General features: G+C 36.5%; 1 protein-coding gene across 8 annotated transcripts in view; it reads left to right on the top strand.

Annotated features, from left to right (window-relative positions):
- Positions 1–23,937, top strand: part of arhgef10la (Rho guanine nucleotide exchange factor (GEF) 10-like a) — a 128,121-nt gene extending 104,184 nt beyond the window's left edge. For 7 of the 8 annotated variants that reach the window (XM_032549486.1, XM_032549489.1, XM_032549488.1 and 4 more), the window contains 6 exons: positions 3,307–3,521; positions 4,337–4,506; positions 7,078–7,220; positions 15,321–15,492; positions 20,235–20,357; positions 20,918–23,937. In XM_032549486.1, coding sequence (XP_032405377.1) covers positions 3,307–3,521; positions 4,337–4,506; positions 7,078–7,220; positions 15,321–15,492; positions 20,235–20,357; positions 20,918–21,468 — 1,374 coding nt within the window. In that variant the 3' untranslated portion in view covers positions 21,469–23,937. The remainder of the gene's footprint in view (positions 1–3,306; positions 3,522–4,336; positions 4,507–7,077; positions 7,221–15,320; positions 15,493–20,234; positions 20,358–20,917) is intronic. The other variant, XM_032549490.1, reaches the window with a different exon arrangement.
- Positions 23,938–24,774: the final 837 nt, after the last annotated feature.

Raw genomic sequence — 24,774 nt, 5'->3', positions numbered from 1 at the left:
TTAAATAAAAAACTTTAGAGCGAGTAATCTGCAGTGTTTGAAGCTCTGGAAAGAAATCATTCAAACCATTTAGTCAGCTCTTTGACTTCTAAACATGACTCTTTCACATTTGCTGTCATGAGAAGCTATTTAAAACAATATGCTACAAAACATAAACAAAGCGCTTTCCTCAAAAATAAAATATTAATGGCAATAATTATAATAATTATAATCATAATAATAGTGAAGGCCTGCGGTTCCAGTATGAATAATTAGTGGCTGAGTGTTCACGCCCCCAGTTGGTTCTACCTCCCTGGCAGCCTTGTCAAATAAGGGATGACACTAATCATGTTAAAGTGAGATGGGCTATGGGGATTTCTGCACGCTTTGATCAGAGTAATGACATTGTGTCTAATCAGCCTGATACTGCAATGTTTGCCTGAATGCCTTCACCTTCCCCGTTCCACTTTTTCTATCCTCATAGTTCTCGTTCTTGGGAACAAAATCTCCTCAAATGCTGCCCTTTTGCTTCTTATTGTGTACAACAAGAATACATTTGCTGTAGAGAAAAGCATAGATGCATCCATGCCAGGGTTAGTAAATGAACTCTTAGCCTTCAGTTTTTTACTTTATATTAAGTGAATTCAGACACAGCCACTTTATTCTGCTTTTCACTGGTTTCATAGCAACAATCTACTCAATGCTACCAGAGCATTTACTGACTTAGGTTTGTGATTAAAGCAGAACACAACTTTATTGCACAACTGTTGTGCAGGACACAACTCCAGTTGTTTGGTATTTTATATAAATGGCAATGATGTCAGTAGAACACAGTATTTTCAACAGATGCTTACAACTTAAATTAAAAGAATATGAGAAAAGAATGTTAAAATGCCTGGCTGAGTCTGGACTGCTTCTGGCTGTTGTTCTTCAGTGACTTGAAACTGTTCTGTTTTGGAGAGGGGGAGCCTTTGCTGCAAGATGAGTGCTCCCAATCTTCTTTTCACCCTGTGCAACAGACCATTATTTGTTCTGGCTCATTTTCAAGAGCCCAAAGGATTGCTCCTGTCCAGATTCTGTGTGCTGATACAAATCAAACAAATGATTGCATGCAAATAAGGATGAGTGTTGCAGAGAAAAGCTAAAGACTATATTTAGCCCATGTCCCACTCACATGTTATGATTTATACAGAGGAAATAATTCCTTGCTGTCTTTACAGCAAGCAGGTGGGATTTTTTTTCTATGAAAGTCATATTCGTCTGACCTCCTACAGGCATAACAATTTAAATCACATTAGAACCAAAACACAACACAGGAATTGTTTGGGAATGACAACAGTGTCCACCTTAACTGAAGTTTAATCAGAGAGAGGTTGGATGTCTTCTGTTTTCCTATTTTATTTCAGCACTGGGAATTAAAAGGAAACTTAAAAACCAATACAACAGTGGTTCATATGAAGTCAAGCCCCAATTAAATCTCGGCTTGTTAGATTTCCACTCACTCTGACATGTTGGATCCTCTTGCACTCGTTATGACTAGTGTAGTTTCATGTGAATATCTTGCTGTCTTCCTTAGTATGGTATCGTTTTTACTGCCCTTTTGCTCTTGGAAGTCTCAAAGACATGTCTAGATGCTGTATGAGCGAATTATTTTCCAAACCTCAACCAAGCATCATAGACTCCCAGCTGCTCTATGTTGATATTAAATTTCATTGGTCCTGAAAACAGAATCTGAAAGTGTATGCCCGTGACCTTGTATAATTTCTTATAAGAAGTCAGTTGAGTTAATTGAAAATGATTTTATTTTTATTCTATCTTGGCTTGACTGTAGCAATATATCTCACATTTGATCTAGGCAGCAAAAAAAAAAAACTCATTGTCAGGCAACTCAAAGCTCTTCAGAAACTTATGAGACCCTCTCTGTTCTTCAGTGATGAAAAGATTGTAGACGTTTAGATGATTGTTTGATCTTCTTGGGATGATATTATGCAATGTGCTATGAAAAAGAGTGTGAGGATAAAAAATTACAAGGCCTGAAAGGATCAATGATCCACACATTTTTTTAAACCTCCATTGTTGACTTCTAAGAAACACTCAAACTAAGACAAGTTCTCCTCTGACCGTCACAATTTCAAGATATGTAAAACAGTTTAACAATGATCTGAGGACAACTGCTTTCTGAACTTTCTCAGTTTCAGTAGAATAATATTTGTAATAAGTATGCCATCAGCATAGCTGAATGAAAAAGATATTACTAACTTCAAAATACATGAAAGTCAATAAACCAGTCATTAGTGATCAACTTTCAAAATTGTCTTTAATCAATCAGTCAAACAAAATGTATCTGAAGCATTGATTACTCCTTTCTACTGAGTAACAAACTTTAGTCATTATGAAAAAAAGACTTTACTAATGTTTTAAAGGAAAAACAGTCACATCTGATAAAGAAATTACCATTTTATTCATTAATACATTCTTTTAAAATCTGTTTAAATTAGGAGGGATGGTTAGAAATGGGAAAGAAAATTAAGAGATTAAGAGATCCCACAGTCTTATTTCACCACTGTAATCCAGCAGCTCTCAGAATCTGACTGCTATTTTTTCACCTCTCTTTTCAGAAATGAGTTGGTTTCTCTTGATTGATTTCTCACTACTGGATTTTGGAATATTCTGCAGGTTCCTCACTTCGGAACCATGCAGTCAATGCAAAGCTCATGCTCTCAAAAGCCATAAATATGTCCACGACATGGAAACAAATAAAAAAACATTCTTAGACAAATAGACAGCTTACCATGTTGAATAATGCAAAATAAACATTTATAACACCAGTCTCTAAAGGTCGATCAAGCATCTTGACTGGGTCGGATCCAGCTACTTCAGCTACAAAAAGCTTTTTTGAGAGGTCAAACTTTGTGCATGCTGTATGCCACACAATAGCTTCTTGGCAGGAATAGCTTCAAGACTCCTCACAAGGTTTATCACCCAATGAGAAATTGATTTTAGTGTAACCATGACAACAGGTTGTAGGGGAAAAAGACTGAATTACAAATGTATGAGCAATTACCTCAATTATAATAATAGTAATTTTTCTATAACCAATATATTAAATAGTCAGATTATTTTAAAGTAATCATCTCATTAAATGGAGTCACTCTAAACACTAAACTAAGAAAACATTTTCTGTAATTTATAAAATCCATCTGATCAGCTGAAGTTTTCAGGAGATCACATGAAAGGTTAAAATTTAAAAGCAGTTATTTCTTGCTCAAGTCTTTCTTTCTTAAGTCTTTGTCCTTTTTCAATGAGATTTTATTTTGTTCCATACAGGTGGCTGGTGCAGATGAAGGTTCTCAGGGCCACATAGAGATTTTTTCCCTCAACAGGCCTACCCCACGGGCTGTGAAGAGCCTACAGATCAGTTCTGCGATTCGATGCTTGGAGTATGTGCAGGCGCCTTCACCAACAGAGGAGGAAGATGTGGGCATTCATAAGGCCACTGCAGGGACCGGTACCAACATTTGTGTTGGATTAGATGATGGCCGGTAAGCACTTTATCCTTAAAAATGTAACAAAATGCCTTTCAGTACACCTTCGTTTATCTTTTGTTATAAAATAAAATCAGATACTATCATTTTGTCAAGCCCCTATAAGATTTTCAATTGTAAAGATTTGCTTGTCAATATTTCATCAAAACAAGAGGTCAGAGTTGATATCCCTGCAAAGTATCAATACTGCCACTTGTCCAAAGATCAGTTTCATTTTTAAATCCAATAAAGCTTTTGATACCCTCACTGAGGAGATCAAAGGTTTAGAGGATAGATTTAATCTCAGTCTCTAGTCACTGCAACAGTGAATAGATTTTTGATTTTCTCACAGAAAGCACACTCAGATAACACATTGTTACCATTGTATGTATCTTTAATTAACAGTAGGGATTGTGGGGTGCTTTTAGTCACATGATGTGACTGAAAAAAACAGAACAGGGCAGTTTATTTGTGCTGACTCATTATCCTTCAGTTAATGTAACCTATCTAGGGAAAAAAATACTCATCTAGCTATGCAAAAAATTAAAAAGAAAAACAAATGAACAATTTCAAGTCTCATAAGACTGTCAGCTCCAATGCTGCAGATTTTTTATTTTGTCAGAGATAAATAAACAGCAATATGCAGTTTTCATCGTGAGGAGAATAAGATGCTGCAAAGTTCAGGTGGCATTTAAAGCAAGCAAAAGATAGAGTGGTTCCACATGTGAAATGCTTCGTGCACTGTTAAATCAAACTGCATGAAAACGAGCTACTCTGTCATTCCAAATGACACTCATTTATCATGTTTGCTCGTGCTACTGTTGTGCTTTCAGCATTCTGGTCTATGGGAGCGCGGACACCGCAGCACAATGCCTATTGACCCTCCACAACCCAGAGGGCTGCCCTGTGCTGTGCCTGAAGCATTCCGCTCGCTTCCTGTTTGCGGGTTTGCGGAATGGTACAGTGATGGTTTATGGAAGAAATAACAATGGTGAGGTTCTTGGTTAGTCCCTCTCTCTCTGTACTAATGGTTTTATTTTAATTTTTTTGTTATGGGGAATATCTTATCTTAAGTGTAGTCCCTCTGAAGGTAAAAAACATTTTTTTAGTAATGCTAAAAATTTTTCAAAGCAATTCAATAAAAGCAACAAAGGCATGGAATGATTATATTAACTTATTTTAATGCCTACATTTACAACCCTTTAAAACCATACAAAAAGAAAGCAATATATATTTTTTCAAAGTTAGTTTATATTTTTGTATTATGCTAGTTTATTTATTCATATTGAATCATCAGATGATTTGGGTGTCTTATGTTTTAACAACATGATTAGGCCATTTATAAGATATCTTCTAACCTTGAAATAATTATTGTAATAGTTTTCACACTTCACATAGCTATGACAAAAACTATTATATTCAAGGTAAACTTGTTATTTAATTACCCTATAAATATTGGTGTTTGGAAAATAAAATCACAGAATGTATTCATTATTTTTGAGCTGCCAAAACAGTTGCCTTTACATTACTTTTTGTCATTATGTTTTTCCCTTTCCTTCAGAGGGATTTTTCACACCCACTGCAAATATGAACGTAACACTTCACCATGTGGTAGATGGCATGCCATGTTTAGTCAGGCGTTGCACAAGGCCAATGGGGCTTAACACCATCTCAGCAGAGGTTTGCAGTCTTCAGAGCCAGCAGGAGCACAATAGCTCTATCAGTGGGTTCCTTTTACCTGGCCAAAGTATGTCAGCGTGCCTGTCTGCCTACTGCGCTCCCCACTTCTCCCAAGCTGAGAGAATGATTAATTACACCAAGCTGCTGCATGCTGATTAAATATTACTATTCATGCTTTATAGATATATATAACAATAAAGGACAGGAGAAGGGCTCCCGAGGGTGTCAGAGAATGTTTGTGGATTTGGCACACCTGTTAAAGATTCATGCCCTTGTCAAGCATGATACCGTCTGCAACAACCAGAAAATACAGTTACCTGACACTTGCACCAAAAGATTTTTTGACATTAAAACATTGCTGCTTTGTTTTAGGTTTGCTTTAGCTTTAGTTTCTCAAGACATGTCCATCAAACATTAGGCTAGCTTTCTTTAAATTTCACTAAAAATGTGTTGAGAAATTTGATTCTATGTAACAAGCTCATTCACTGTCTTTAGGTACTGTCAACACAAGACCGATGTCTGGAAACTGCTGATATTATTGGACGTGTATTGGTCAAAAGTTCCACATTTAGACGAGACTGCGAAGACACCTTGAATCTGCTGTTGTTATCTTGCCAAGCTGCACATGTGCTTTTGACCTTTATCTTTTACCTCACTTACTTCCTCCTGTATTTAGAAAGTAGTAACCCCTCTCCAATAAACCAAGTGCTCATGTGACGCATATATATCCTGTATCAGAAGTTATGTTGAACTGAACAGGATTAAGTAGCACACGCAGCACAATGCAATCCGCCGTTGTTTTTGTTGTTATCTAGTCCGTGCATGCGTAGAACAAACCCTGCAGCCTAGCGTTCATGTGCATGTTTGCTTTCACACCTGCGGAGTACTTCACACCTCCATAGGGGGGATTTTAACGAAAAGTTCCACTCTGAGATCTGGTTTCAAAAAGTGCCAATGTCAGAGAGTCTGCTCACCAGAGACATGTACTGTAAGTGCACATCTGAATCTCAACAAAAATGCTACAGTTTCACTGAAAATCGGCACTGTGTAAATGTGGCCGTAAAGATGGAGAAATGCCGTCAAGGCTTCGGTTAACAGAGGATCAGAGGTGCATTTGCAAGTGTGAATTTTGAAAAGGTGGGAAAATGACCTTTAGAACATGCCAAACAATTAACCTGTGGAAGTCAGAAGGTATTGTAAAGCTATTCTTCTATGAAAAGGAAAAAATAAACAACTGAAAATGTTAATTAAATGGCTGAATGCACTCCCTTCTTTAATTTCCCTTCATTAAGGCGCAGCAAATGGAAAGGCTTGTGTAATCCCCTTTAAAATGGGCTTTTGTGTTACCTGCAAGGTCTGGCCTTGTGATTAGGACTCCAAGAAAAAGGTCTGCTTCACTTTCACACCAATAAGGCAAAATGATCTGATGAGACATTGAGAACTGGAGTTCCTTTCAAACAGGGACAGAAGCTGGTGATAACACAGTGGGAGAGTGCATTAAAGTGTACTCGAAACTTATTAGTATGTGGGTGGTGAAGAAGCAAATGTTGTTCTGCACAGTGTGTGATGTCACTTTTTTTAATTCAAATAGAAGACCATAGTTCTATTCAACCCACTGCGAATATTCTGTCACATCACGTGTTTCACAGAAACAGAAAAAAAGACCTTTACTGAACCCTCTTCACTGATGTTCACTAGCTGTTTTGCATTGATAAGTTAGCTCACTGAAACTGGTGGCTTAAGTTGAGCACAGTTGCCTCACTCTATATGACACTGTCAGTGTAACTGCTGAGGGCCTGTTTTTGTAGTTTATTAGCTACCTTGGGAAAAAAGCCTGTGATTTTTTTACTTTTCTGTTAATCTTTGAGATAAAAAGGTTTATGTGTCATTGCAGATGACCTCTGGGAAACTGAATCTCCAATATGTGTTAGCCTGGGAGCAGAGCCAATTCGGACTTTGCTGGTGCTGGATGAATCTGTGTGGGCAAGCTGTGGGAACTCTGTCACAGTCATACAAATATCTACCCTTACAACTCAGGTAAACCTCTATATTATTCTAAAACTCTTGTTTGCGGGTTAAAATTTTCATAACAAAATCTCTTTTTCAACAGAGACCTAATCACAAAAGAAGAAAACATACAGAAATACATCACAATACCTAAAGAACTTAAAGAACTTAGTGTTGTGAAACCTGAACTTCCACCTGCCATCCCACACACACACAACTCCGCCCCCACTCTTAACCCTTCTTATTTTTTTAAATCAGTAACAAATTAAGTTTTATTTTCTAAATTTCTTAGTTCAATTTCACCAGACACACTCAGACATGATTACTGAAATGCTGCCCTTAAACAAGATTTACTCACCCAGGTTGTCATTGTTGTGTTGAGGCTGTTGGGGCTGTTCGCAGCTGCTGAATGTAAGTAATAAAGTAACTTGTAATCCAGTAATCAGTAAAGTAACTAAGATACATTTTTACGGAGTAATCAGAAATCAAGTTGCTTTTTCAAGGTAACCGTCATTTTTAAAACCTCCCTGTCTCTGCAAAGGCATTTTAGTGACTCTGAAATCAAATTTCCCAAAAAATACACTATTTATTACAAATTCCATTTTATTGCTAAACTGTAAAAACATCCTTTATTAGTAAAAACAATTCAGAAATACTACTTTGAAAACAAAAGCAAAGGAAATGGGTTATTCTATTATTCCTAACATATTCTGTCAACAGAATTCTGTAATTATTTTAACTAAAACATTGCTAAAGCTTTAGAGAACCTACATGTTATCTTTACATATTTTGTGTGCAACATTTGAGGTAATATTCGTTCATTTCAGGGAAGATTTATGAATACAACCTTTGAGAGCCAGCAATCTAATCTGCAATGTCATCAAGATTTACTGCCACTAGAGCCACTACATGGACAATGAGGCAGGCCCTCTTGTAGATTCATAAAAAATGTTTGGAAGCCCTACACAAATAAGCTATACTGCAGGAACTGTGAGTGATGATACAGTGCCTTGCACTATCATTTTCTAAAAGTCAAACTGGCGGTTGTGTCTGTCATTATTTCCATTTTTGTACAGTTGTCCTCCGAGGTGTTCTCTCTTTTTGATATGTCATTAAGAGTGTAGAGCAGTGCGAGTTTTCACCCATGATAATGATGGTCTATGATAATGAATGACATAAAACCAAATTATTCTGGGCAAGGTAAACATGATACTGAGAGACCAAACTGAAACCAATTACTATTTAATTATATGTCCCAGGTGATTGGACATAGTTGAATAAATAGATCGAGTTTTATGTTGGAGAAAAAAAAAACATGTGTAGTAAATACAGTATATGCAGGCTGGATAAGTTTACATTTTACTGATAGGATTCATAACATTTATCAAACAAGCAAAAAAAAAAAAAAAAAGCAATAGCTTCACCATTTTTAGGAGAATATAATCTAGATTGGATACAATCTTCATTTTAACATGTAATGTAAATGTAGTTAACTGCGCTTCAACTTTCTTCAGCTAGCCACTGTCCAGTTGCTGATTCATCTGCGTGAAATTGAACTCCCTGAGCCCACAAACCTCCATATGCATCACTAGCAGTTTTTCTGCATGTGTCCAAATGTTGTGATTTATTTAGTTGTTTTGAACAAAGACCACTTTCTCAGCATCTTTTAGCATGGACGCTGAACATTAAATTTCAAGCTCTTATCTCAAACAATCTGAGGCATACTCTTAGAGAACTTCCTTTAACAACTAAACAAATGTTTGTCTGGTTATATTTTGCTGTGTGTCCTTGTGCAAATTAAAACTGGGTAGTTGCCAACATGCAGCAATGCACAGTAGGAAATTAAATGTGATAAGCATTCACACTTAGTGTAGTAAAAATTGCTGCTAATTTTTGTATTTCTTTTTTGTTTTATGAAACAAATGTTAAATCAATAATAACCTTAGTAAGTACAAAATGCAGTTTTCAAAAGATTCCATGTACTAAAGTAAAACAACTAATTCTCATTTTATTTAAGTCAAACTTGCTTTTTGGTCAGCAGTTAATTTTACAAAGTCTCTTTCTAGTGCCTGGTTGACATGGCAAGATAATTATGCAGATTTTTAAATATTTTTTTTTACTTGACTTGTCCTCCATGTTTGTTTACTCAGAACTTAGGTTTGATTTAGACAGGATTTGCGAGAATTCCTGTCTGACATCTGAATTTTTGAGTGACATTTGTTAGTGTGCAGTGTGTTGTATTTGCCATGTGGTTGCGAAAATACCCCCTCTTTCTGAAATGCAGTGCTTTAGATGGTTGTCTGGTTTCTGTTGAGCTCTTCTAATTGAGTTGTTGTGTCCTATTTTTTATTTTACAATTCTGTATAAACTCTAAGGTTTAATACATTTTATGAATTAGAGCATAACATTTCAATATTCCTTGTAAGATCAGTTAAATAAAACCAAAGAAGAAAAAATAATAATATGCATGACCATGAATGAGCAGCATGACAAAAACAGTTTAGGCAGGGTTACATAGAATATTAGTTTGGAACATTTAAGTTTGTCCTGACAAGATGTTATGTGGATTTGGGATCAGCAAGATCATAAAAGTATTGTTATTGTCCATTAACCAGAAAGGTTTACAAGGCTTTTTCCAACCAATCAACTGTCCATTCTTCCATCATGAGAAGAATCTTTAACAAGTGGAATATGTTCAAGGCAATACAGAGGTATTCAAGGCAATTCTTCCAAAAGTTTGATGCACCACTTTATGTGATCTTGCTACTCAGAGAAATTGCAAAAAAATATTCCCTACCCTGAGTTTCAGATAGCATTTAAATACTGAATATCATTGTAAGAAAGATTACCTCCCTTGCCCCCCCTCCTTAAATGGGGAATAAGATTGGTCTACAGAAGAAAGGAGTCAAAGTGTTTCATTGGAGTGTATTGGACACAATTCCTAAACACAGGGTAATGGGGACTAATACCAACTTACAGAAGGCCATTAATTTAGATTGTTGCTTGTAAATGGCTGTCCTTAAGTGCATTACAATGTAATTCCTACTCTGTTTTTTCCTAACAAAGTTCTAGCTATATAATTAATGACATAGTGAAATACACCATATGTTGTTTGCTTATCTGAGGTTGCAATTGCCTAATTTTAGCACCAGCCATGGCTTTTTTTTAATACATCCTGATTTCCAAACCTTCGTTTTCTAACATGGTGTAATTACTCATTATCATGGCTGTAAGCTGCAGCAAATGAGGAGAAGCAGTTGACAAATCTGGACTTTCACTAAAAGGACAGCTGCTTACCAAGTCTGCTCCAGGATCCACATAATCAGGAAAGAGCTGAGCTTGAAATGTCTCCTTTTGTTCATCACCTCTTCTTCCCTACCCCTGTCCTCTAGAGACTCATTCTTAAGCAGCTGAATGGCCACGCAATGAAAGCACAGTTCTGGTTCAGGGTGTCTCCCAGAGAGCTTTGCAGGTCAGCTCTAGTTACCTCTTTGCTAACCTTGTCTTACTCCCTAATGTGGACCCAAGGGTATGAGCTGCACAGGAGCCGCTGTGCATGTAAAGAACCTGAACAAGAATTATGTTTGCTCCTCCAAGAAGATAGGACAGATTTAAACAGTCACGTTCTTGGTTGTGTTGTTTTTCTACATGGATTGTCATTGTTTTGTGAAATTTGCTGCACTTTTAAATTGTTTTTCGATAACTTTAGTGGACACCACTGCCCTGTTTCATTTTCTGCAACTGATCCTGCAGTCAAGCATCTTGTTACAAGTCTTGAATTCTAAATCTGTTATTTAAAAATAACCTTTACTGTTTCTGAGAGAACAAGACTGTTTCCTGTGGTTTCTAAATTGGCACCAGCAGAACCCTAAGGAAGTTTGATAGCACTAACAAATTTGTTTTAGCCTTCATCTTTGTATTATTTCATTACATTGTCTACCCACTACTGGGGTAAATGAAAATTATGTACAAGATGACCAAATTAGACTATACTATACAGAAATACATTAAGTCCCTGTAGCTAAAGCAGCTGGTTTATAAACCAATTCGTCTTTTCAGACCAAATCTGGGAAATCTTTTTATTTTAACGGAGAAAAAGCCAACATGTTAATTGGTGACAAAAGGGTCAGCAAATACCCTTGGTCATTCATCCAGTCATCAAAAATAATTTAAAGCTTCCTGGTAATTTAATCAACATTTCAATATATTTCACTTCGGACCGAATTTGATTTTTGAATATTTGGCTTTAAAGACGAGTCAAAGAGACACAGCACATCTGTCACTGTATTCAATGGTATTTGCTATGTGAAAATATGGGATAAGTCTAAGTGTTGCACTAAGATACACAATCATAAAATAATTACTGAATCAAGGGTACATACTTCCTTAAAGAATATTAAGACAACACTTCATATAAGTGTTGTCTTAATATTCTTTAAGGAATATTAAGTAAATATTCTTTACTGTTTTACCAAACCGGGAAGTGACTATTTTAAATTACATATCTTTCTAAATGAGGGCTGAATTGTTACATAATGTTCAAAGTGAAAATATTATCATATTGTAATTAATCATGGTTTTTGCTCTTAATTTGAAAGAACAATGTTTCCGCAGTTTAAAATATTTATGTCTTAGTACCTATGTTGTTTTTGAAGTGTTTGTATTGTGACAACCCTACTTCTTATGTTATAATAACTAAAGCAAATTTGCATTCAGCTAAAATCCACATTGGTGGGCCAAAGCTTTACAAAAAAAAAAACAAGTAAATGAAAATTGTCTACAAAATTCAGTTTATTTGTCTGCAAGACCATTTTTAATATTTTTAAATGTCTTAAACTCTTTCGTATCCCCTATTGTGGGCCAGTATTATCCTTTGGAGACTACAAAATCTGAATCCATCCAGCTTTCTTTTCACAATCAAAGTGACTGGATTTATACCCTGCTGCATATTTCTTAGAGAACAGAGGTGAATGCTGAAAGTTAAGTGGCAGAGAGATATTAAAATGCTGTCTCAGTGGGCTATTCTGTTGCTGAGCTGTCTGTGGCATCGGCTCATTATTTTTGTTTCTTTTTGCAAAATCTATGAACCACTCTCTCTACCAAGGTCCACATCTTATAAAACTGTCTTAGTTTTGAATAGTTTTTTTTTTAAACCATTTTAGTTCTAACAGAAGCCTTAAAGTGTAAGTGAAATAGCAAAAAAAAAAAAAAAAACTATAAACCCAATTTACATTTAATCAGAGTAGGAATTGAGAATAACAATCGGATTTTGAAACAGCTTAATTGGAGAGAAAATTAAGAAAATCTTAACCAATCAAGTAAAATTTTATCTACAATTTAGTCAGACAGTAGGGGTTGATTGAATCTGCTGATAGCCCTGACACTTTTGCTTTTTACAGCCCGATCTTTGTTTTAAAGGCCACTGCAGAGGTCTCTTTCACTCAGATTCTACCATGCCTTAACGTAAAAGGACATGGATGGTGCTTACGGGCTCTGATCAGTACTTACTGGCATCCCCTTGTTCTTTTCTTCACTATATTATTTTCTGCTCCTCTTGGTTTAACCTATCACTCAGCTGCCCTGTCCGCTCCCTCGCCCTCACAGTGGAGATGTGGATTCAGCTCATGGCAAAGGACAAAGACACCTTGTCGCCTGGTGTAATGAAGGACTAATGAGCTGTTCAGACCAGCTGTAGTGTTTGCAACTCTGGCTCTGCTGTTATTTCCCGCCGCTGGAGGTGGACTATAGGAGGGATGTTGCCGTTAGTGTGACACTGCCGAGCTGAGTGGAAAAGGGCACATTACTACTGTCAGGCTTCACTGACTACCTCATCTTGCTGGATTCAGTAGAATAATACCAGATTGTTGGTTGGGGGCAACATTGTGACTTGTACTTATCCCTGTATATGACACAGCTCAGCAGGCATTCAGCACATTTGGTCCACAGTGACTATACATCATAACATTTTTAGGGAATTCAGCTATTTAGTGTAAAGCTAGATTAAATGCATATATTACTTTACTATAAATATTAAAGACATGCTTTAAAAAAAGCCTCTTATGTGATTTACTTTTCTGGACTCCTTTGGTCTCCTGTGATATACTGTTCTTCACTTAACAGAATGCCCTCCAGGTGGTTTCAGACATATGGTTGGCAAGATGGCAATCTGCAACCACAGTATGTCAGAAATTGATGAGCTGAAAGTCGCTGTTAGCTCCACCATGCTTGATAATGATTAATGTGATAATTATGCTATGCAACATATAGAAAGATGAAACTCTGAACACTGTTTTTGTGCAAGCTTGTCCTGTTTGATTAAAAGTGGGTTACTGAGGGTAAAATTTACCTTATAATTATAAATATTTAACTTTTTGATCACTGCAAAAACACTGAGATGTATTATATATAGTTTCCCAGCTATATAAGGCACCCACTGCTGGAGCATCAATTAAAAGAGAAAAAACATCAAAGGCTTCTTTTCCCTAATTTCAAACAAAGGAAGGCCTACTGGCAAAAGCTCACAAACAGGTGGTAATCCCTGTCTGCCAGTGCACTTGGGTTGCGGTGGGTGGTAAATTCTCATCCTCTCTCAGTCACCCCCACCCCAAAGCTGAGTAATTGCCCAGTTTTATGCAACTTGTGTATTGACGGTGATATGAGTTCCAAGATTATGCCCAAACCACCCCTTGTCACGCCAAAGACCGCAGGGGCTGCATGTGTTGCCACGATAAGGCTCATTGCATTTATTTCAAACAACTCATTAAGACTGTGTGCCTGAAACTCTTGCTACATTGTGCTCTTTAAAAGATAGAAGCTGCACAAATGATGCAAAAAAAAAAAAAAAAACATTCTCTGTGGATCTGGGACTCTGCGGATTACAAAATTAGGAGGGACATTTAGATCTAATTTGCAAAAGCAAGTTTATGGCAACAAATGGATGTGATTTGGGGATCTCTGCTGACCTCATCAGTCAACATCAACAACCGTTAAACAAATGATGCTTTAAACTGTTAAAAATGGAGGGTTTTAGTTTATTTAGAATAATGGTTGAAATATTAAAACTCATTAGCTAAGTCTGCAGAAATCAATATTTCCTATTGTGGGAATGTACAGAGTAGGTTTTAAAAATATTCCTCACCCCTGAACATTTTTCTATTCTCATTTTTCGTCAAACTTCAGTGTATTTCCCTAGGATTTAATATGCTAACCGTCAAGAAACAACATAGCAGGAATCTGAGTGGCTATAAATTTCTCTTTTTAATTAAATATCTGCAAAAGTCTGACTTGCATATGTATTTAGCCTATTTTATTGTGATAACCCTTTGTGAAAAAAAATGTCTTCAATAGTCCACTTATTAGAAAATACAGCCATTTATATGCAATTTAACCTCAACATAAATTCAGCTAATTTTTACAATCCAATGTAAATTTGTTTAATTCTGCGATATCTTACCTACAGTCATCTCAGTGGTGGCTACTGCAGTTGAATTTTCCCGTTGGTCACAAGCTTTACGTCACACAGTATCGCATTTGGGCATAAAAAACATCTCACTCAGACACGCCTGTGGTTGCAAATCAGGAGTTGGAACTGCATTGATCACTACTGTTTCAGCTTTGCACGTGTGATATATTCTCTATGTGAGCATAGAGAATATATGGATCTTCTCTGCTCAGACTACTGGTGGTATGCTAGAGAACGGATGGCTGTGTATGACTGACTGCTGTGCTGAGGAAGCGCGAGGAACTCACTGCAGCACACTCGCTCAGGACACAGCAGGGCTGCAGCAGAGCTGCAGAGCGACTGGTGCCTGCACACATTGTTGCCATAAAAGCCTCCAATAACAAAAAAAGTTGCGAGATTTGTCAGTAGTTACCTTCTTGGAAAAAAAGAGGAGTTCAAAGAGTTGCTAAATATAGTGAAGAAGTGTCAAGTTGGCAACAGATACTTTCATCCTGACCACAGCCTTGCTTAACCCCCTCCACTCATCCCCACACTTGGCTGTACCCCTCAGTGTCTCTTGGCTCCGCCCACTTTGTTGGCATTTTTCAAAATTTGTCAGGGGTAAGTTTGTGCTTTCACAGGAGTATTATTTACACTTTAATTGTTAATCCATATATTTTTTCTTACAGAAATTTGAAGTCCATCCAAACCCAATGATCAGCGTTACACATATGGCCTGTGCTGGTGGAGGAGTGTGGATGGCCTTCTCAGAGGGCTCCTCCATTCGTCTCTTTCATACAGAAACACTGGAGCTTCTGCAGGAAATCAACATTTCAACACGTTCAATGCTGCAGAACACTGGTAAACAGACAACACACATCAGCGCCTTTGTATTTAGGCATCCTTATGCTTCAGATATAGGAAAAAAATGTAGTTCATTGTTGCATAAAATCTTACACAATGGTTTCTGCTATGAACAGTTTTCTTACTGATATGTTATACTTTGTTCTAAAAATATTTTACTTAGTACCAACATTAGTAATTTTGTTGGGTTTTTTCCCTCTTTTGCAGGGTTATTTTTGTTTGTATATGGATGCAAAAATGTGTCAACAGAACAAAGAGATTATTACTCTCTGATAATTTCCAGTATTGTTCTATACCTACTTTAATTTAAGCAGTAAATGTAAAAGTTCAGATGAAACTAAGAGCCAGAAACAGCCTTGCTCCATCAGCTTCAAATACCAGAATTAAAACTATTGTAAAATTAAAACAGAAGAGAACAAAGCGAGTCAGTTGATCAGATGTAAACTGTATGACTTTCAAAGAACCAGCTTTTTATCTGCTTATGTGACCCCATCGCCCACCTCCACTTGTTTTCTGGAGAGAAACAGGTTGGGTATTGTGGGCAAAATCTTGCAAGAACCTTACATAGCAACAGAGTAACATAGTATACAATCCAATAAGAAACAAAAAGGACAAGACATTTGATCCATGTGAATTTCAAACACATCAAGAAACATTGATCAACCAATCTGGAGCAGACTTGAGGTACAATATACAGTCAATAAAAAACAATTTCAATAATTTCTTCAACACTTTTTGGTTGAATGTTTCACTGATGCAAAACATCAGCAAGTTTTAGATATAACTCTCTCATAACTGAGGCTGTTTTCCAAATGACAATTTTTTTTAAAAACGTGATGTTCTACTGACTAACAGACAAGTTCATGTTTACGTTTTCTACCAGCAGGAATTGATACTGAAAGTTAATTTAAAAAATGATGGGTTATGTCAGCATTTAAAAGCTTTCTGAATTATTTATTTTATCATTCAAACAATGGATGATATGTATGAACAGGAAGCCAGAAAATACTTCTTATGAGCATAAAATCTTTGCCAAGTCATATTATTCTCATATTTTGGAGATCGTGAGACGCCACCTTTGCGGTTAAAAGTTTGTTTTGACTAGACCTTGACAGGACCTGGAGAAAAGTTTACATTTGACTGAGACAGACCATGCTACAAGCGTTACTTTAAGTTTTTTTTTTTAAATATTATATTACAATGGAAATAAATACTTCTTGAGTTTTGTTTCTTTTGATATTGCATCTAATTTTCCCGTGTGTACTAGTACCAGTAACCCCACAGCTTTACAGTTTTCATTTCACTTTATTTCTGTCCCAGTTTCTTTATCTGATCTGCCATCAAATCCTCTCACCTTCATTTTACATGTCACTGCAATTTCAGTCAGTCCATTTAGAATTCCTCAGATGGCTCACTTGCAGTGTTCATTCTTTACGGGTGGATGAAATATTTATCAGCAAGTGCGGATGTCTGTTTTACTTGCTTTTTGAGGGAGGAACTATGATAAACATATCACCACCTGTTCATACACCCAGCTCTTTAATCTCAAGTCCTGAAGTTTTGGTACAATCCCTTCGGTATTTGGGTTCTTTACTCATTAAACAAATACTACATCTCACATGAGAAAACCATTTACCTTTTTAAAGACAAAATATAACAACATCTTGCCTTTCATATTGGATTTCATCCGATACTCCAACACACTGAGGATTTTTGCCTGAAAAAACAAAGCACAACAAGAGGGATGTATTTCAAAGAAAACCATCTTCTTATTTGGTTCAAAGTTTTGTGTTTCTTTTAAGTGCTGGAGTAGAGATTTAAAGGAGGACAGACTTCCACGATCATGGTATCCAGAAAAAACAACTGGCCCAAAGGTCATTTTCCGCTCCTCTCCCTTAAAATATGCAGTATGTGTAAGAAAATGTGGTTGCCTTAAGGTTTGGCCCTGGGGGAAGTTGCAGGGTGCAAAAAAATAACAAAAAACTGTTGCTAGGCTCATGTCTACAGGGTCCACAAAGAGAGGAAGATCTTTGACTTAAGTTGTGATTTGTTGAGCTCACAGGAGAAAAGAAGCTCCCTCGACACGCTGCAACCACAGAAACGGAACATGAAATTTTGATAGTTTTCCCTCATCACTGGGTCTCAGCTCCCCTAGGTTTCTCCTTGACTTATGCTAGGACATGCAGTAATGATATACCCCCTAATCCTTTCTACTCTAATGTGATTTCTACTCAATAGGGAATTCCAGCTGCAGTAAACAAGAGAGAACTTTCAGAGGCTAAGGAAACTGCTGATCTCTTATGTACTAATGCTTTTAATAGTTTAATTGATAGGGTGGAAAAAAAATATTCCAAAATATTTTGAGTGACATACTATAAAAGACATGTATCTTTTCAAGCATCTCTTCAGGAAAAATGCCAACTCCCTCATGATATTGCAGTGTGTACATTGTTGTAAGCACTGGAGAATGGCGATTGCTGGAGGGGTTGCTGTAGCTCTTTAATCTCAACTGCTTTTACATTATCCCTTTTTATCACTCTTGCAAAGACAAAGCATAGTCCCCCGACTTAACTTCAGACTTCATGGTAACCTTTAGAGTGGGTGTTCATGAGGAATCACTTGCTCACTTAAGCTCCAGTAGACTATACAGCAATGCTAGCAGGTGGGAGACGAATTAAAATAAAGGACATTTTTTTTTCCCCTGTGCTCTGTCCCTCCAACAAAACTCAACCTAAATACTATTAAATATTTAATGGTATGGTTCTGTTTTATCTTACACATGCAGAATCTGTTTCCTGCGTTGGATGAGTCATCTTTGTGCATTATAATAAATTAATTAATGACACCACTGAGCCTTTTGTACAAAGCATCAAATTTGAAGCACAGGCACAGAACAAGCGTGTAAATACAGCTACACAGGCAAATGAGTGTTCTCTTAGTTGTGTCAAAATAAGTGTTGGTGTAATTCAATTAAGGTTGCCATGGATGTTATGATAAGTGGCCTTATGATAAGTAGGCCACAGTGGAAGACAAAAACATTTGGAATCATAGAATGAATTCAAAAATGAAACCCACATTTAACAATTTAGCCTTGCGTTAGATGGAAACAAAGAATGTTCTTCGAATGAAAAGAACACACTTCTCCTCCGCTGGCACTAATGTAGAACTGTAAAACTAAATGAAGCAAAGATAGATCCTTCTCCTTTTAACATGCTATATAACGAAATCAAGAAAGTTAACTTTGAAAAACATATATCTATCAGCTTCTGAGTCCAGCTCAGGATATGAGAAAATTTTAGAACGTATAATGTTTATACATTTCTTAAACCACAGGAAAGAACCAGTTTGGTTCAATTTCTAAAGTACTTTTTTGCCACATAGACAACTTCCTAATGAGAATGCAATCTCACTTATTAGTTTTATTCAATAAATTGTTTCACATCTGAATAGTGCATGGAACTATAGGATTTCTATTTCTGGATGATTCAGAAAATCAGTTTTAATGTTTTAAAACTGATTTTCAATCAACAATACAACAATATTGTTGTATTGTTGTGCAATACAACAATATCAGTTGTATTGCACCTGATATTGTCATTGCGATTTTTACCAATATTATCGCTACTGCAAGATTTATTAATATTGCACATCCATATTGTACTGTTACTCTTGTTCCATCATTTTTTATTCATAAGGACACAGTATCTTTATTCTTTATTATTGTTTTTTTGTACCCTTATTCTGACTTGTACAATAATATTCCTCCAATCCTTTGTAATGTCTCTCCATGCTCTAACTTTGGCAAAAGGGTGTAAATGTCAGGAAATTTTTAGAAAGAACTTTATTTTAGACTGAGCAGATCCATTAAAACTGACACTAGATGTGTTCTGACTAAGGCTAAATGCTGAAACGTTACCAAAAGGAAGTTCAATCTTTAAATGTGTGCACACTTACACAACTTGTTGCAAGATTTTTAGTGTTAATTTATTCTAAGAGACTTGTTTGTTTTTAGTTAAATTGACTGTGAATTACACATTAGAGATGGAAAAAAGATTTATTATTGTGTAACTTTTTAAATCACAAATGTCTGGCCTTTTTAAAGAGTTGTGTAGACTTTTGAGGTCCACTGTATATAAGGCTTTAAATTGAAATCTAGCCTAATTCAAAGCTTTGCCCTCAGGGATGCTACCACTTTTTCTGATTGTTTTTAACCAATTTAAAATTGTATCATGTCCTCATTATCTTTACAAAAATGATTTGTGTTTATTTTCCGCAGACAGGCATTTATACAACATGATCAGACAAAACAGTGTACAATGGGTTTTGTAATATCACTGGTGCAAGAAGTGGAAGAACAGAGGGACCAGCTGGCTCCTGTGAGCAACACTACCAGTCATGTCATGTCCTGTTTGACACATGTTTCCAGACACAAACACCTGTAGAGCAGTGTGTGAAACCACAAAACTCCCATTCAGATCTGCACAGATCTCAAACAAAAAATGTCTGCAATGTCTGTGGTCTCTACAAGAATGTTGGATTTAATCTGGATTGTCAACAAAAAAATAATTCCAAGTTTTTGGGAACTGCTTCATAGATTAGATTTACTACAGCACTTGGCAATAAAAAGTATTTTTTTTCTCATACTTTTACTAGAACATACTGCAATTTTGGCTGTGTTATTCTCTTACAATAGCTGACAAGGAAAAATCCATTTTCTGTCTATGTTTTCTACATTACAGGTCAAAAGAACATGCGGGTGACAAGTCTTCTAATTTGCCAAGGGTTGTTATGGGTGGGAACAGCCCAAGGTTTAATCATCACTCTTCCAGTTCCTAAACTGGAGGGCATCCCCAAAATAACAGGTATGGCTGAACATCATCTTCTGAGGTCAATAGAGACTGGAAGAAACTGTTTTTGATGGAAAATTACTTTGCACTGTCCATTATAGAGGTCACACTTCACTTTTTTGTCATGCGACTGTGGGAATCAGTGCAAATATTGTCAGGCAGCTAACCCACAAATAATTCTGCATACATATATAGATATAAACCATATATACTGTATGTATGCAGAATATTTAAAAACTGCTTTGCAGTGTTTTGTTGTCATACCAAGTGAATAAGGTGGTTACTTCCCCACTTGCAGAGCCTTCACTTCCCAGCCACCTTATTGCAAGTGAGTTTATTGAATAATATGTAAATGCACCACAAGCTATGGGTAGAGTTATTGCTTCAACAGTCACAAAATTATGAAAAATAATTTCAGTAAACTGTTAATGGCATGATGGAAAGTGAGGTTCAAGTCATTTTTTATTCCACATTATGCAGCTTGCATAACATTCTTATTGAGCATGTGATTGACGCCCACCTTGTCCCAGTGTTTTTCTTATGGATGCAACCTAAATGTGCATTCATTTTCACAGGAAAGGGAATGATCTCTCTAAATGCTCATTGTGGACCTGTGGACTTTCTTGTGGCAACCACCAGCACTTTGTCTCCTGATCTGCTCAAGAGAGATTCTGTTGGGGACGGACCAGACTCTGCCTGTGGAGGTGAAGACCGAAGTGACTCCTCCTCACAGGAATCCTTGCAACCTTCCAGTTGCTACAAAGCAGAAGAGAAAGGAAAAGGACGGGGCGTTCTGCTACAGTACAGGCTGCGCTCCACATCAGGACTACCGGGACGGCCGCTGACAGCTCACGGGGACGAGGCCTCCGACTCGTCCCTGGAGTCTTTGGAGCACAGTGTGGAGGATGGATCTATCTACGAACTCAGCGATGACCCAGAAATGTGGGTTCGAGGACGTCCATGCGAGAAGGACGCAGTGCGTAGGGACAGGGTGATATCTGCTGCAGTCATATCAGGAGGAAAAGGTTTTCGCAGACTGAAGGAAGGAGTAGGGATAGGTTCTAGGACAAGTGGAGACTCTTTAGAAAATACTCTTATGGTATGGCAACTCCCATTGACTGTGTAATATGGAGAAAAACACAACAGGATTTGTCTGTGTCAACATCTGCTCAACTTTGCCTCGAATCACCTGCTATACAAATTTAGCAGATTTGAATGTATGAGGAAACGCTGCCTCTGTCACAGAGCTTGACATTCTGTCATCACCCTGTGGAAAAAGGAAGCCAAGACATGCTGTTTGTGACAGGCACTATCAGTCTAAAAAGATGCTTTAAATGTTCAGGACTGTGTATAGTCATCTTACCAGCAGTGGCAGAGGTCACCACAGATTAGTTCCATGCTGTCATACTGATCTGGTTTCTCCTCCTGCCTTAGTTAAGACTGATATGCCTCACTTTAACCTCATCAAAGCCGCATGTGCTCTGCCACATTTATTTTCTGCAGAGGACTTCAAATAAGAGTGTCCATGGACAGCATGCCTTTGAGGAGAAGCCTTTGTTGAATCCACCATGCTCTGCACAGTTAGAAACGGATGTGTTATATATGTGATCCTGTGGGAGAGATCCCATCGGTCTTAGAGCTGGAAGCTGAAGGCAAACATTGCATCACAAAGCACATTAGCATCACTTTATTAGTCTTGCCTGCAGTTTTTTTCATCCCGTACAATGTGAACAAATAACACCTCCAAATATGTATGAAAATATAATCTGTGCATTTCTTTAAAAAAAATGAAATCTCTATTGTTGCAGTATTTAGAAATAATAAGTGTTTTGCTCTGAACAGCTGGTCAATCTTTTCGTTTGGGTCTGACATGTCAGTACAAACTTCACAACAATTGATTTTGGAGCTAAGTTACTCTGTAATAGAGTTCTCTGATAAACTTTTCTGTTCTAGAATTTAGAGATTCATTACCAAATTTTGCAAATTATAATTTTTTAGTATTAGCAGCTTTTTTTCTGCTTCTTTGTTCACTGTCCAGAAAATCTGTACAAATGTGCACACAAAACAGTTAATTCCCCAAAACAAAGGTTACATATAAAACACAAGTTACATATCAATACAAGATTTGAATGAAACATTGTGGACAGCTGAAAAACAGAGAGAACGCAACGTCTGTCTTTATTATCATAAGGAGGATTCGGTGTGAATTTATATGGTGAAATTTTACATCTAACAAGTAGGCATCATGTCTATTGCTTTTGTTATGAAGCATAGTATAAAAAGAGTTCCAAAAGCAAATTTAATACAACCACTAATCGTCTTTTTTTTATTTAAATAAATGTTCATGCTAACATAAAACAACCTCCCTATCTTGTAGTTTGTCGGCCTTCATGTTTTAAGATCACCTAAAATATTATGTAATCTATTGTTAACATGCTAAGAATTTTAAAAACCTTTTTTTAGAAAACAGCGATTAATAATTTTAAAAGGAATGTAAATATAAAAGGTACTGTTGGTTCTCTATTGAACTTATACAAGGACCTTGTATTCTCCCAACAACTGCAAGAATGTTGAATCAAAAGTGGTATGCGAAGAACTGAGTGGTACAGCGTAAGTTTTAAAAGGTTTTCCTTCAAAATGTCTTACTTGTAAATTGTGTTAGCATTGTCAGACTAGTAGCATGATATTAACTCTTGATTAAGAATGAAGCAGAAGGTACATAGTTTCAAATGTGTTCTTAAAGTTTTCTGGCACTTAGATATTAAAACTATAAACAAAACGTTGCATATTTTAATTAAACTAAGAAATGGTGATGATTGCAATTTTCTTTGCCAACTTAATTCAGCATAGGACTTTTTTTAGTCAGGAGAGGCTTATTTACTTCCACACCTAAGGTAAATTTGATTTGTAAATAAATTTAATAAGTCCCTCATAGCTGGAAATAAATTCCAACAAAATACTGTATACTAACAGCAAGAAATATGTACAAGAAAAAAAAGATTTAAAGATTAAATGCATGCCATTATGGACACTGAGATTTTTTGACATTTCCCCACAACTGCATAAGTTTTGTATACATTAAACACTCAGTTAAGCAGAATCCTTTAAAAGGAAAGATAATTCTAACTTCCCTGCAATGCTGTTATGAATATATCAGACGTGTATTGCCAGATTATGTAGGATTCAGCCTACTGACACCATAGGGACTGCTTATATCAAGCTTTATTTTTTTTCGTTTGGGAAGAAGAGCAGAAGATATTAGGAGCAATCCTAATACAACTTTATGATTATGTGATATGCACTGTTAACATTTGGTTATCAAGGTACTTGATTATATTCCCTACATTTTAAAGATGAATGTATGTTCTTGGTGGAGTCATCTGATGACCTTGATATTTTGAGTGCTAAAGTATTTTTACCCCTGCACTGGATTTTCCGTGATATTGATTTTGATGGAAACTGACTCATTTATATCATTTGCATTTACTTACAGTTGATATTTATGTACTGAATACTGAAATAAGAACAAACATACTGTACTATTAGATGGACAGGCTATTGTACTAAATAAACTTATATTTGATTTTGTAAAGCACAGAATTGATTTCATGTTGTACCGGCAAACTTTATGCTCTTGTATTAATTAGTTGTTGGCATTATTTACTTTAGTAGTTCAAACTGATATCTATCCTTTGACAAACATTTTTGTTGAAGATGGCTGGTAAAATAGTAAAACCAACAAGCATTCATCACAGTTCAGAGTTTGAGTTTGCCATACATGCTGCAATCACTCACCCATGTAGATGCACATTTCTTGTGCAGTGAAGCATCAACACAAATATTATATGGTGAATTCAACCTGGGAGTTAAACAGCTGTCATATGCCTATTGCCTGTTTTACATGTTTTCTAAGCATACAGTAGTAACATTCGTCATTTGTTTGCTGATCACTATTAATGTTATGTCAATTACTACATCCATAAAAGAATTGTAGGAATTGCAAAAGGAAAATTAGAGTCAAAGTAAAGAAAAAAATATTTACTTTAACCCCAGGTGCAGAAAAGGAATCCCTAATATTGTAATATCATAGAAACTTAATTCTGTCAGTTTATTTTTGACATTATTTCTAAACTTTTTTGTCTTGACTAAACATCCATTTTCTTACACTCTTATCCCATTGGTGTTGGGAGTGGTGCCGGTGCCTATCTCCAGCTGTCAATGGGCGAGAGGCAGGTTACACCTTGGACAGGTCGCCAGTCCATCGCAGGGCAACACAGAGACAGACAGGACTAGCAATTATGCACGCACACACACCTAAGGAGAATTTAGACCTACTAAATTAACCTAAGAGTCATGTTTTGTTTTTGGACTGTGGGAGGAAGTAGCCCGCAAAAAACCCACACATGCACAGGGAGAAAATGAAATCTCCATG

The sequence above is a fragment of the Xiphophorus hellerii genome, chromosome 20 (assembly GCF_003331165.1).
Source record: "Xiphophorus hellerii strain 12219 chromosome 20, Xiphophorus_hellerii-4.1, whole genome shotgun sequence".
Taxonomy (NCBI): domain Eukaryota; kingdom Metazoa; phylum Chordata; class Actinopteri; order Cyprinodontiformes; family Poeciliidae; genus Xiphophorus; species Xiphophorus hellerii.
The sequence above is the reverse complement of the archived record's forward strand: the minus strand, read 5'-3'. Positions and strand labels throughout refer to the sequence as shown.